The 15712-nt window shown below is 33.4% G+C and overlaps 2 protein-coding genes across 2 annotated transcripts in view; both read left to right on the top strand.

Moving 5' to 3' along the window:
• LOC129938480 (arrestin domain-containing protein 3-like) overlaps positions 1-15712 on the top strand; it is a 378789-nt gene that overhangs the window by 105145 nt on the left and 257932 nt on the right. The window lies entirely within an intron of this gene.
• LOC129938483 (basement membrane-specific heparan sulfate proteoglycan core protein) overlaps positions 1-15712 on the top strand; it is a 278260-nt gene that overhangs the window by 177515 nt on the left and 85033 nt on the right. The window contains exon 2 of the mRNA XM_056046090.1: positions 14600-14763. Within this exon, the coding sequence (XP_055902065.1) occupies positions 14600-14763 (164 nt within the window). The remainder of the gene's footprint in view (positions 1-14599; positions 14764-15712) is intronic.

Here is a 15712-nt window from a genome sequence, read left to right as displayed (position 1 = left end):
AAGTCAAAGCTCTTCTACCAAAACGTAAGGCGACATCGTAGCAATACTGCTGACATTTTTCTTAGCTCCCAGTCATTTCAACACGACGTGTTCGTTTTGACAGAAACGTGGCTTAATTCAAGCTTTTCCGACACAGAACTTCTTCAGTCAAGAGGTCGAAGTTTACTGAAACGATCGTCATGTTAGTAATGCAAAGGATTTAGAAAGGAGGTGTTCTTAAAGCGGTAAAAATACATATTTCTCTTCTTCTGTAAATTTTCCATTTGAATTATCAATTGAACTGGTGTGTGTAAAAGATACAGACTAAGACTATTGTCATTTTAAACGTCTACATTCCTCCAAAAAGTTTGGAATCTGTTTATAGAATCCGAATGCTGCTTACACAAAAATATACTTGGTAATCAAACCTTTAACCAGCTGCTGTGAAAAGGTTACATTAAATACTGTCGCAATAATTTTAAAAGTAAAAGCGAAACAGCTTTTGTAAAACATTCCAACGACCATTCTCTAAATATAAATGAAGATTTAAACAATAATAAATTAAAAAACAGGATTTTTATTTAGTTAAAAAAATATTTAAATATATTTATCTAATAAACATTAAAATCCCGCTTATAAGGAATGGCGCATAGTTTGGATTTCTATCAAACGAAATTTTCTCTTAAGTAAAATAAGATACTTTTTCCAGTTATCACATAATCCAAATTAATTGCTTTTTGAATAATTAAATTCGTGTTCTGAATCTTGTTTTTGTGGACAGAGAAGTATCTATAACTGTAGATAAATCCGCACATCTTATTTTCTAATATTGTGTATCATATTTTAATAACAAGAAAGCTTAATTCAAGGCATAGAGAGTTACATGGTATATATTTCGTAGTTTGAGTATTTTTGTTCTTTCGATTTATTTTATTTTTAGGACACATTTATTGATATTCGGAAATTTGCAATTGCCTGTTTCTAATGTCGAAATTTAAACAAATTCCATGCATCCTTTATTCAAAAAAAGTTTTAGTAACTTAAGCAATACGAAGAACAAGGTTAATAAATGTCTACGATTAGCAGAAAATAACGATAAAATAGAAAATATTTACATTCAATTGGAACGCGAATTCGATGTTCTTAACAATTTTTTATTTCAAAATTATATTTTGGGATTAAGGTCAGAAGACTGTGCAGGCCACTAAATGACCTCAATCCTATTATCTTGGAACAATTGCCTGTCTGCTCTGCTGGTATGCTTTGGGTCATTATCCTGCTGGAAGACCCATTTGAGCACCATTTCATATTCGGCATATGGAAGCATGGTGTTTTGAAAGATGTCCACTGCCGAGATCCTTTACCACCATAGAGAACCACCTTTCTCTCGTCGGCCCAGAGAATATTTCGCCACTTTTCAGGAGCACATCCTAAATGCTTGCGCGCAAACTTTATCCTTTTAACTATATGGTTCTTCCTTAAAAGTGGAACCCTTCTTGGACTGCGAGCATTTAGGTTATGCTCCTTTAGTATTCTCCTCACCGTATGCACACCGCAAGGAACCTCAAGCTCGTCTGTAATCTCTGTAGCTGCTGCTGTAGGATTATTTCTTAAGAAGCAAAACAACCCTTTTTTTAAAAGATGGTGTTAGAGATTGTTTCCGTCCCCTAGTTTCAGCTTTTTCTTCAAAGGTTATGGCGTTCCTTATCATTTTCGCCGAACAGCCAAGAAGTTCTTGAACTTTTTTATAGGTTTTACCTTCCAAAACAAGCTTTTTTATGATTTCCTGCCTCTCCAGTGTGAAGTGCTTGCCTTAACCCACTTTAAATTCATAAATTCAATAATTGTATTACAATTTTAATGGAAATATGAAATAGAATAACATGACTTATTTTTTATTACTTTTGAAATACAAATTTAAATCAAAACACAATTATTTAAAAATAATAGCATGCATTGAATTCCTATGGCTGAACTCGTAAACATCAGGCGAAGCCGAAGTTGAAGCCTGTTGGTGCTTCAGCCATAAAAGTCGAAGACAATTTGTAACAACAAGCATTAGTTGGAATAAAGTCAATAAGTAAACACAATGATATTTGGAGCTACTTTTATTTTTTCTTTGCTTTTCCTCGTATTGGAATTTTTGGTTAGTAGGCAAGCTAAACTCTTTTGGTGCTTGGGTCTGCTACATTTTGGAAGTAGATATCTCTGTTTTAGTCGCCTGGTTTTGGAGTAATGTAAATCGATTTTTAAATAAAATACTTTTTTCTAATATAGTAATTCAATTTTTATTAATTCACTATTGGAGGTTAAAATCGTTCACACGTTTTCTTATCAGGTCCACAAAATTACTCCTTGTCATTTTCCATCTGTCATCAAGATATCTTGACATATGGGCAAAGGTTGTGTTCAGCCTCATTTAACCAAGTTGCCACTTTAATGTGTAACAATATATAACATGGAGCACCTTCGTCTTTGAAACTTTTTCGTTGCACACACACACACACACACATACAACAACAACGCTTCAGGTTTTCATTATATCCCTATTGTAAGGCTCGGGTTTAAATTGTTTGCATGGAGGAACGTCTTTCAAGACCAATTTTGGTTTAATCTGGTGTAACCCAAGTAGACATCTGAATCCCCTTTTTTCCAAACCTTCTTCTTCACCTTCTTTTTGCTGATGACTTACAGTTTTTTTATGCTAACAATCTATTAGTGACTTGCACTTATCTTACAAGACGATATTTCGAAACTATACCAGGGGTGCACGAATAACCAATTATGCTTAAATATCACTAAATTTCAATGTTTTTCTCTTTGTCGCAGCTTTTCTTTAATTATCTTTGACAACAAAATAGAGAATCACGTTTTTACAAGAGTTAGGGAGAAGAACGATCGTGGTGTAATTATTGACAATAAACACTGTAGCCACATTGAATTAGGTGCATCCAAAACAAATTTCGTGCTCGGTTTTATCCAACGTTATAGCTAAAATGAATAAATGAAGAACAAAAATATAAGGAAGAATTTTTGAAGCTACACAGGGAATATTCGGCTCTTTAAAGAGTCCTAATTATAGGAAAAATTAAATGAAAAATATCCAAATGCGGACTGTGAGACAGCTGACATAAAGACATCTAATTTTCGGGAAAATTACTGGAAAGCTTAAGAAAGTCAAACTTATTCAAAAGTCAGGTCCTGGAGCGGATGATATTTTTGGACCGTGTCGATGGTATTTTTTAACGCTTTGGAATGTTTAGATGACTATTAGTCCAACTCTTTGCGGAGTAATAGTTGCAGGAATTTAAAATCTTCAAAGCTGTTACCGTTCTATTACATATCTATTTGGTTTTCTTTCATAAGAATACCTTCATGTACCTTAATTGCCTGGTAATAGCTTGGACATCCTCATATGATGGTGGCGAATGCTATAATTTCATAATGCTACTCTTACCTAATAAATAGATTCACGTTAACATACTTTAGATAGATCTTATATGTGCATAAAGAGAGCAGGTCACTTTTATAGCTCTAATTGATTGCTAATTAGCTCCGCAAGAAAAAACATTAATTGCTCTTTGTAGTTATTTTATACAGGGTGCTCTGTTAGCTTGGTGTCATTGAGATAACGTTATGTAATAATTTGATTCTCAGAAAATTTATTTGTAAATAACTTTACTATATTTTACTTAAAAACTTATGTTGAAACTTAAGCTGTCTGTCTGCCTCACGAACTTTTTTTTTTTTTTTTTTTTTTTTATATCCGATGGAAATCTTCAAAAGACACTCGGTAAGAATCGGTACCGAGTAGTGTGGGACTCTCACCGCACTAAAACCACCGGTGAATCAGGACCAATTTATGAAAGATCGACAAATGATTTTTATTTCTTAATTTTTAAAATCGCATTGGGGGAAGTTTAAGGTTATAACACTTTCCCGTAGCTTTTAGCCCATCAGCTCATGAGGCTTGGTTCTTCTTAATCTCCGAACATTGTCTCGTACATTTAATACGGTCTCCATTTCAGAGTTAGTATGACTTTGCAGTCGCTGATTGTGTGATACAGCGTGTTTCTTAACCACTTCTGTAACCATTTCAATTTGAAGGTCACGATGTAGATCGCTATTTCTTATATACCAAGGGGCATTTATTATTCCACGAAGGACCTTGCTTTGGAATTTTTGGATGGGTTCAGCATTTGTTTTCTTTGTACAGCCCCATAGTTGGATGCCATATGTCCAAACGGGTTTCAATACTTGCTTATATAACATTAGTTTGTTCTGAATAGATAGATCAGAGTTGTTTCCTATTAACCAGTACATTTTTCTGTACTTCAAGTTTAGTTCTTCTCTTTTCTTTTTGATGTGTTCTTTCCATTTAAGCTTTGCATCCAAATTCATTCCAAGGTATTTGGCGGTATTGGAGTAAGGTACTTCTGTACTGTTTATAAAAATTGGAACATTGTTTATGTTTTTGTTTGTAAAGTTTATATGCGTCGATTTTGTTTTGTTTAATTTGATACGCCATTTGTGCGTCCAATCACTAACTTTATCGACTGCATTTTGCAATTTTTGTGTAGCTTTCGTAACGGATTTATCTGGCACCAATATTGCAGTATCATCAGCAAAGGTGGCCATGATAGCGTTGATGTCCACTGGAATATCCCTTGTATATAACAGATACAGGGTTGGTCCTAGGACACTTCCTTGTGGTACACCGGCTTCAATTTTCTTAAGTTCCGAGTAATTTTGGTCGTACCGTACTCTAAAGAGTCGGTTCGTAACTTAGGATTTCAGTATTTTGTAGTACTGCCTGGGGAAATCCCTATGCAGTTTGTACTCAAGTCCCAAGTGCCAAACCTTGTCAAAAGCTTGAGCAACATCTAAGAATACAGACGAGCATACTTGTTTTTCTTCAAGTGCCTTTTCCACAACATCCGTAATTCGATGCACTTGGTCTATCGTGGAATGTTTATTTCTAAATCCAAACTGATGGCTCGGAATTAGTCTTCTTTCTTCAATTATTTTGTTAAGCCTTTTAAGTAGTAGTTTTTCAAAAACTTTTGCCATGATTGGTCTGTAAGATGTAACTTCTGTTGGTGGCTTACCTTGTTTAGGTATAACAATGACTTCCGCAATTTTCCAATGATGTGGCACATATCTTAGTTTAAGGCATGCGTTTATTATAAATTGGAGTTTCTTGAAGGCTATAAGAGGCATTTCTTTCAGAACCTGAGCAGTTATAAGATCGTACCCTGGTGATTTTTTGTTTGACAACTTATGTTGACACATGCTTCTTACTTCTTTGAGCGTGACAAAAGGTATTTCACATTCGTCGTTTCTGTCAACAAACTGTAAGGGATCTGTAGCTGTGCTTGCTGGGAATGGCTTGAAAACTCGCGAGATGTTCAGCAAAGAGATCAGCCTTTTGTTTCGGGTTTCCGATCCATTTACCATCTTGAGATTTTATCGGCGGGTTTTGTGTCTGAGGTCTTTTTAGGCCTCACGAACTTGATGCTGGTTTTGAGATATTCGTCTATCATAACTATTAAAAAGCAATAGCAGTTCATCCTGTTTAAGAACTTTCACCAGGTTGTAAGCAACATGACAACATTTAAGGCTTAAAATCCATCAGCTTGTTTTTAGTATATACAGTTTTCCAATAAGAGGTTTCATTTTGATATTATTAAAAAGTAGTAATTCATTGTATGCCAATAAAAATAAAAACAATATTAACCAAATGGTCTCCGCGAAATCCTCTTCATTAAATTTTATCCCAATTCACACATATGTGGCTGTATAACTTTATAACTTCAAAAATGTATCTATGATTTCTTGAATCGATTGTACAGTGATTGCCATAGGCCTTATCTTTTTCATGAAAAAGGTCTAAAGGTATTAAATAACATAGATTTCTGTGGTTAGTTGCCTTCACATCTCTTTAAGAAATAATATTGTTGGAAAAATGTTGTGGGTTGTGTAATAGTATAATATTCTGTTTTAGTATTACCTCCGTTCTTACTTGTCAAATATAAAAAAGTGACAGCTTTTATTTACTTGAAATCCTTGGTTTTCTTTTTTCATTCAACCAATATTTTATAATGTTAAAGTACATTCCCGAAATTAATTATGTGAACATTATAACATTTTTGAACATTTACGACAAAAATAAGTTAATACAAATTGTTACTAATTATTATTGACCTTTTTGTAATTTCTTGGTATCGTCAACATTTAGTCAGTTACTGATGGGTTTTCCTTATCATCAATTTTTAAATAACCCTGCGCATGGATTTTAGTGGGAACTTTTCCCACTTGAAATTGAAAAAAAAACCTGCAATGATGTTAGTGAAAGTAGAAAAAATCATTACTTTAATTTTGTTGAAATTCTAAAAAGTTATGATTATTTTATTATTTTAATTAAAATACATAAGTACCTATGAACTAGTTCTTCAAAAATTTGATTCCGTTTTAAGGGATGAAGCTGAAAATTACTTACTTAATTTCTTTGTTCTTTATGTAATCCTTAGGAGGATTTTGAAAATATCTAATAGTGCGGTTTCACTAAATATATAATTAAAATGCTTTATAATGAAATGAATATTATAGTACTATCGTCGCCTGAAGTTTAAACCATTTTTCAAAGTATAAAATCGAAAAAAAAAACATAAACACTCAAGGAATCTATTTACTTCGGAAGTGGGACACATCAACACATTCATATAAACATAAATATAAAAACTAATACATCTTTAATAACATAGCACTCATACGCACAAGTTCCTTATAGAAGTAAAATCTTCAATTCAAATCCATAAGGATATCTCACTGCCAGGGGCTACATATGTACAATGAATCCTTGAACTGATGGTTTTATTATTTCTCTTAACCTTTTATACAAAAGGAGGAAGTATACGAGAATCCTTATACTTTTAAGATTGTGTTAGGTAATAAAATATATACATTAAAACCTCAACCCTATAGCTAATGCGGACAAAATGATTGGAATTCAAGTTATTTTTCATCATATCTAAATAATATTAAAGCAGATACATCCCTAATGCCATATTGTTCATTCAGAGTATAGTTATCCCTCACATAAAAAAGATACAATTTTCATTGAAACGTCATTTCAGATACATAGTAGCAATTAAGAAAATACTCCGAGAAAATCCTTCCAATTTTCTAAATCTTCAAAAGAACTTGGCACTTTCTTTTTCTTCTTTCATTTATATTCTCGAGCGATTATCATTTGCATTTCTAATTTCACCAGGCTTAAGTAGAAAAGTTTAAAATAATGAAGTCGCAACCAGGACAGGATGTTGTCTGTGTTTTGATAGAGACATAATCAAGCGGAAGTAACACATTGCAAAAGGCAATGCTAAATTCACCGCAAAAAGCTATTCACACTACCCAAAGTCGTATTATATATTATATATACTCGTAACGTAGTATATACAATCCGGCAGACCGTCATCGTAGTAAGATGGAATTAATAAACCTGCCAGAGGGTCCTTTAATGGCCACCTGCCACCACCAGAACCACAAGCACCCCATTCATTTCCAGCAATAGCTGAGTAGTAGTATGGTAGCTTGAGGATATAAGCAAGCCAACCCTCTAAAAAAGGAACCATCGCACCCAATGTCCCCTCATCTACACCTACATACATGGATATCTGTGGCAATCTTTTCCCAGCAATCTTCTTATTTAAATCCATTAACAAAGCTCACGAAGACAATTCAGTTAGTGTGGTGCTACAATGAAAGAATGTTTGTCTACATATTTGGTTAAATGGATAATACCTTTAGACACACCCTGTCATCATTTAGTTTGGTTAGCGATAAGATATAGATAGAGATTGTAATAGGGATTTGTATGGGCGGAGATGGAGACGGAGACAGAGGATTGTGCTTTTGGCTTTGGGATTGATACAAACTTTTCTGCAATTACGTAAATTTTGTGAAAGCTGACTTCCATGTTATACTGATTTAGGGATGTTGAGGATCCAACCATCAGCATGTGACGCCACCGACCGACTATAGGATGACGATGACGACGTTGTAGGTACTCGTAGACGCCAACCCCAATAGGATGTGTGTAGTGTAGCTTTAGCTTGTAGCACAACCTTCTGGCGTAATTTGTCCTCATTCGGTTTGTTTTGCATTTGTGGGCAAAATCTACTCGGATACAAGCATCCCGACTCGACTCCTGAGGAGTATAGATGGAGGAAAGAATTTATATGAAGGAACTTGCAATTGAGAAAGACCTGGAAGATTGAAGCGACTTATGTGGGGATGGAGAGGGATAACTATTGCACGTGATTGAAGGGTTTTTCCATTTGACTTTTGTTATTTGCTTCTCTGAGTGCTTCTTATTCTGTATATCTGTTAAAGTCTGCGTAAATATACTCAAGAGTTTCATCCTTTCATTACATTTTTTTTCTTTTCTCTATAGGTACGTATAGGAATCGAGTAACTTCCCAGCATTTGTTTATTGACTTGCTATATAACGTGTGTGTGTGTATGCACATACAATATAAGATTGTTTGTCTTATAATATGTGGTGAATACAATGAATGCAAATGGATTCATTAAGGAAATTGATAGAAATTTGTGACCTACTCTCCTGATTTTTGTCAAGGAAAGCGATGCTATAAAATAACATTGAATATATTAGTTTATAGTGAAGTCAACAAAATTTTATAAGATAGATATTGGTATGATGGTGATGCACAAGAATGTGCGTGATTCTTTGATTTGATCATAAATATTGTGACAAAATTGGATAATTTTATCAACTTCATCTGCTTTATTTTATATAAGAAAAGAACATATAAAAGGCACAGCATAAGTTTAGGTATCATAGTAAATTTTTCTTTTGCTTAAATCTATGTACAAATTGAGATCAACTTGAACAATTGATAATAATTAGTTTCCTTTGAAAATTAGTTTTATTAAGATATAAATGAAACAATCTAGTTGTATTGATCTAAAAGATAATATCAACTTGCCTTTAGGGCTAAACGAAGTACATACAGATGCATTTACAATTTGGTCAAAAAATGTTTTGTTAATGCTGTTCATTTTGTTCTTTACATTTTAATCAAATGAAGACATTAAAGTTTACGAAAATTATATATCAATTTCTTTCGTAAAGGGTTTTCTTGGGCAGCTGTTACCTTAAAAGCTTTCAGCTCTTGACATTTTATAATTAAAAACGCAGCCATTACAACGCTCTAAGATCTAGTCAGAGCATTTTGGATCATCGTTTAGCAGCTCCTAAATAAATAACTTTAGGTGACCTACAATTTTAAGCCGAATCCGAGCAGCTAACTTGAGAAAGCACTTTTCATGAGAACTTATCAGTTTCTCACAAGAGGCAGTACCCGTGAAAAAACTTTAGATGTCACAGGCAGGGATCGAACCCAAGACTTTTAGTATAACTGTCCAACGCTCTAACCATGATTCCCAGGGCACTACATCGTGCAGCACCTTCTCATCCGAAAATAGTAAGTGCTGTGAAGATTCAAGGACGTGTGCGTCGCTTAAGAATAATTTCTATAGCCCACACGCGGGTTTAATTTTGAAGAAAACTCTCAGGTTTATCCAATCTTCGTCAGTTTTTGAAATTAAGCTGTCCACAAACAACATAGCACGTTATTTTCCAATAAGGCTTAGGTTTTTGAGACTATTGGCTTAAGGAATTTTAAAGTTCAGTCAATAGTTAACACATAAAGACAAGATGGTAGATCACAAATACCTTTGTATCCTCACTGATTGAGTCTTGGAAATGCATCGAAATGACAAGTGTATTTATCGAAAAATCGTTCTTTAAGGCTCCATTTGTCTTGCTTATAACTTAAATAAAATATTCATACGCAAAGATTTAGTGTGACTTAAATAATTTGAAGCCAATAAATTTGTTCTTCCAATACTTGAGTCGAAAATTATTTCTTACGTACGAAGGTTTTCATTTTAACAATCTTTTGCATTCTATAAAATAGTTTGATTTCAAAATCTATTCCTGCTTACGAGTTTTTTAGAAAACCAAGTATTACCAATTTTAGCAACATATCTTCAAAATTTTATTTCCTTATAATATATAAAAAAAAATATTTGTGTTTTTATAAGAAAATTAAGCAAACAATGAAATAATTTGTTCACAAGATATCGAGAATCAAACATCAATTTTTGACTGTTTCTTTTTTATAAGAAATTTACTGAAAATCTAGAACTACATTTTCTATACAAATAAATTTGAAGTTTGAAGCCAATATTTTTAATCTTTGTTCGATTTGAAAATGGTTTTCAGAAACTCTTAGGAGACTTGAAAGAAAAAATAATACTTTCTCGTTCTATTGGATTTTTCAATATGGGCGGGAAGATGTTGTGGAGTTTGTTGTGTTGCACATAACGCCGTCCTCCTGGAACCACTGGAAATATGTAGGGCTCGCTGTTGCCGTTGATCGCTTCACTAACGTCGTTTTCAAAAAAGTAAAGACCAATTACGTCACCGCGGGCCGGCCGGTTCAAAATCCACACCAAGCGGCAACTTTTTGAGGATGCATTATCACCAGGTGAACTTCGCGTGGGTTGGTGATCTTCCATATACGGCAATTTTGCTTGTTAACACAGCCATTCAACAAAAAATGCGCCTCGTCACAAAAAAATGATTTTTCGGTCAAATTTATGGTTATTTTCCAAACGATTCGAAGCCCAGTCAGCAAACAATCCGGCATTTTATGGTCATGAACTTTGAGCTCCTGGGTTAGTTGGATCTTGTACGCGTGTTGACCCAAGACCCGACGCAAAATTCATCGAGTTAAAGTCTACGAAAGGTCGAGTTCTTGTGCACGGTAAGGAATAGACTACCTCGGGTTCTGCTGTACACTTTCACGGACCGCGATCTTGCTTTCTTTGAACAGGTGTTGCCTGATTGTTTGGTGAACCGGTTGTCTCAAATTTGGCTACCAAACGTTAAAGTGTCGACTGTGAAGGGCCATTACGCAACTTTCCCGTTAACAAACAATATTATTTTTATAATAAAGTTTTATCATTTGAAAGTGCTGTTCAATCTTGTAACTTGAGATGATGATTTAACATTAGGAACTGAATAATACAAAAAAGATTTGACAGATGTCACTAAAATCAAATGCCCCAAGAGGCGCCATCTATCCGCACCAATTTTAAAACCCTATATAGTGGTATTGCAATAGCTCAACCACTTTCGTGGATTTTTAATCTTTCAATAGCCAAAGTGCAATTCTTGGATTGCTGGAAGGTTTCATTCCTAGCACCAATTTTCAAATCGGTAACCAATTACAGAAAACATACCCATTTATAAATTTCTTGTATTCCAAAAGTATTTGAAAAGTTAGTTTGCAACATGTGTTATTTTAGAAATATATTTCGGTTTCTCAACATGGGCAGGGAAATCAACCGCAACAAACTTAACTTAATGTTAATGCTAAGCAATAACATTATTAGAGAAGGAAAACGAGTTGCAAACAGATGTTATTTTTACAGATTTTGCAAAGGCATTTGACAGAGTTAACCATCAAATCTTAATAAACAAACTAACTCCTCTAGGTATTCATTCTTCGCTACTAAAGTGGCTTGAATCATATTTAGCTGATAGAATTTAAATAGTAAAATTTGATAGCTTGCAGTCGAAATATACCTCTGTCCCATCTGGTGTTCCACAAGGAAGCCATTTTGGTCCATTATTATTCTTGTTGTTTGTAAATGTTATACCTGATATTTTTCGATCTCAAGCTTTACCGTAAGATTTCTTGTCAAGCCAACTGTGTTCTTCTTTTAGAAGATCTGTTAAGGTTTGATAATTGGTGCAAGCTTAATCACCTTCTGTTAAATGCTTCTAAATGTCAAGTCTTGTCGTGTTTACGAAATTCTAATCCCATAGTGTTTGATTATCCTATCAACCATGCAAATTAAGAGTGTGTAGAAGGATCTAGGAGTAATATTAGATAGGTTTGGAGATAAATAAGTTCGAAGCGATCTTCATAAGGTGGTAACAAAAGATTATCAACCCAAGAAAAACCACAGATTGCAAATCGTAGAAAAATCGCGTTGGACAGACTAAATTCTTTGGGAGTAAGCATTCTGATAGGAAGACTGGATTTGATTAGCGTATTCAATGTAGAGGTCTAACAAAGGTGTATTATAAGGATCTAGTGACATAGGGGTTAGAGAATTATTAAGACCAAAGTATGATGAAGTTAAATGATGAATTGACCTTATTAATAAAATTATCAAAATGGGCTCGAATATTAAACTGAATGCAATAACTCCTTAGTCGCGAAAAGAACAGACAAAGTGAATGGTAACATCGTGCAGACTGTAACTAGCCCTTCGCAATATTTTATCGTAAGCGACATCTTCAATAAAAAAGAAAACTTAATTATTAAAATTTGCGATTAACACGTAGAGCCTTGAAGGCTATTGTCATGTCTTAACTTAAGCATAATTAATAATTTCCAATATTGATTATTGGTATAAGTTGTATCCAGGTCCAGCAGAAAGCTTTTGATTTGTCGTTTACGATAGAATTTATTTTGTCGCTTACGATAAATTGGCGGGAAAGGCTCGGCGAGTTTGGCAGGTAAGATGTAAATGCTTACGAGTGAATGTTATGAATTGGGATTTAGCTACATTGCGTTCTTAGAAATTTTTGTCGCAGCAAGTCTAAAATGAGTCAGGTTGATTTTGAAGTACATACAAAGGACTGACATGGTTAACTTGCAATCCTGAGATTGCATAAATAGGATCGGAGATTGACAACCTGAAAACAGTTCAATATCGACGGTTCTCAAGATGCGATCTAAGCCATGAAATAAAAAAGGGTTGGAAACCATTTGCTTTGAGTCTAAGATAAATAGTTTGGTAACTTATTTTATCAGAGGCTTTACTAAAGTGTGTAGTGAGAACTTCCACTTCATTCACTTTCTCTAATTTGCTTAGAGTTTTGGTGACAAATTTAGTTAGATTTCTTGTAGTGAATGTGCCATTTAAGAAAACCCTGTTATAGACAATAGTTATGAGCCTATAGTTTAAAACGTCATATTTTGCTCATTGGGAAGATATCTTGAAAAATACAAAGACAAACCGAAAGAGGTTTACATTTAATAATATTGCAAGCAAACTATCCAGTAGATATATCATCTTTAAGCTGACTTCGTTTGTTGTCAACAATATTACAACTTATTTCGATTTGGATAAGGTAGGTGCAAATACCTTATAAGTAATCAATATAACAGTAGGCTCTTTATGATGATTGCTGTACGATTCGCTAAAGAATGAGGCAAAGAGGTTTGTAGTACTTAAAATGTTTTCACAACTAATTTCTGACATTTCGAAGAGTTCATAGATTTTTATTATACAAGGGAAGGGCAGAACGACATATTTTAACGTGAAACATATGGTACGGATTGAAAGAGACATTGGTAAATAGACATAGAGACAAATTTCAAGTCAACATCTATTGACGGGAGGTGTTGTTATCGAAGAATAAATTAAAATCAATATTGTTGATTAGGTTATTAACTTAAGCGAAATCAGCGTGGCAAAAATTAAAATAAAATAACTTTGCAGACGACACCGAATCAATTGAAATTGAGTGAAAAAGTTAGAAAAAGAAGGATGGGAGTGAGAGTTGAGCTTACATACTTTTTAAAAGTGTATCTTGTAGATACAGAAGTCGTATATTAGGTTATTTTCGACATTTAAGTTGGTTAGAAAATATTTCTTCTACAAAATACAAAAATTATGTATATTTGCTGCTAGATTCAAGATACTTGAATAATAATTGAATTGACATGATTTAAATCTTTAATAACAAAAAGTTATATTATTCATTTAACAAAAATAACCAAATGCTGAATATTCTAGCTTCATCTTTATGATACATAAATCATTTATAAATCAATACTATTCCTTTGAACTTTGTATAGATGAATATTAAATCTTTCGAAGAAAAACCATCCACATCCAAGTAATTAATACTTTTATAAGGTATCTATGTATCTATTTATACAAATATTCTGTTTAACCATCATCTTGAATTTATTATAATTTTAAATTAAATATTTAACTCAACTCCTTAAGATATCCTAAATGAAATCCCTTTTTATCTTGTCTATTAATGTCGTCTTATAAAGTCCAATAAACCTACATAAGTAAGCATAATCTCATAAGTTTATTTCCCAGCAGGATTTCCAGGCCACTCCTTGTGCACGTCCTGTCCAAAAACATGAAATATTAGTTTTACATTCATTGGGTTTATTCCCATTTTCAGCAAAAACAAAAACAAAAAAGGACACATCCGCCTGCCTGCCAAACTCACAACTCACACTCTCCAAGATACAACCATGCCACATAGACATTGCCACCGCACATGGGGCAACCAAAACCCAATTGAATTGGTATAAAACAAAAAACAACATAAAACAAGAAAAACGAAATCAATTTCATATAAATCACTCTTTGGTCAGTGGTTTTCAGTTACAATTTAAAGGAGCAGACAATTTTCATTATTACCATTATATGTCCTTTGATTTTCCTTTATTTGAAATTTTTCTGTTTTTCTTTTTTATTCGTCCAGGTACAGAACAATCATGGACACAATCCAATGAACTGTCGACAATCGTACAAGAAGACAACAACATGCAACCGTATTTTGAAAACACAACACAGAGGTCGATTATAGCAGCAGTTGGGCGGACGGCAAAGTTGCACTGTAAAGTGAGAAATTTAGGTGATCGTGCGGTAAGAAATTAATGACACCAAATTGAAAAATATATTACAATTTTGTATTTTGTTATTTTGTATTTTGAAATTGAATTCCAGAATTTATATGTATACAGTGTTTTATAGAAGAAAATTGAAATATATTTATTTCGAGGTCACGTAATTTCGTTTTTCGTTTTTGACTTAAAATTACAATAAATCTTTTTGGTGAAAAGTCATTATTGTTTCTTATATTCATCTCATAAAATAATTTTATAGCCAAATGGAGTAAGTAGTGGGTGGTGGTCGGTCACGCAGGGTATTTGGCTTCCTTATATAGTGGAATTTTATTGGATTCACTTAATTGTTGAGTAATTAAAATATACAAAACAAGACTGGCCGCTTGCTCTTTTATTAAGTTCAAGTGGTTAAGAGGTCATAGATAAAATAAAAGAAAATGTTCAAGAATGGAATTTGAAAGTTAGGTTGAGGAGGGTTGGGTTTATTTCAAGTTAAAATGAAATGGCCATAATATATAAAAGTGGGGATTAGTTAATTGCAATGGAGATAGAGTCTGCAATAAAAAATAGAGCCATGAAATGTGAAAAGGAAACATGAAACGGTTTGTAACTAATTTTGCGATATAATTCTCGAAAATCCGAACCCATGACAATTAGAAAATTAAAATTAAATGTACCTATGGCTTGTCCTTGCTCTTATATCTGAAATGTACACACTTTTTTGTGAACTATTGATTTCCTTTATCATTAGATTTAGATTTAGATTGGTTTTATTATTTTTTCAATGATTAAATTCATAATTTACAAAAACAAAAAAGCATGGCATTTTGCCGTCTGCCTAGTTGACAAAACATGAAAATTTCACATAATATGAAAATGTAGTTCAGTGGCATAAGTTCGCTCCGCAGTTTTACCATCATTGAAATCTCGGCTGTACTATTGTCATCCCTAAAATAATTTTTCTCCTC

This window comes from Eupeodes corollae, chromosome 1, assembly GCF_945859685.1.
Source record: "Eupeodes corollae chromosome 1, idEupCoro1.1, whole genome shotgun sequence".
In the NCBI taxonomy this organism is placed as follows: Eukaryota; Metazoa; Arthropoda; class Insecta; order Diptera; family Syrphidae; genus Eupeodes; species Eupeodes corollae.
This window is presented reverse-complemented; position numbering and strand designations above follow the sequence as displayed.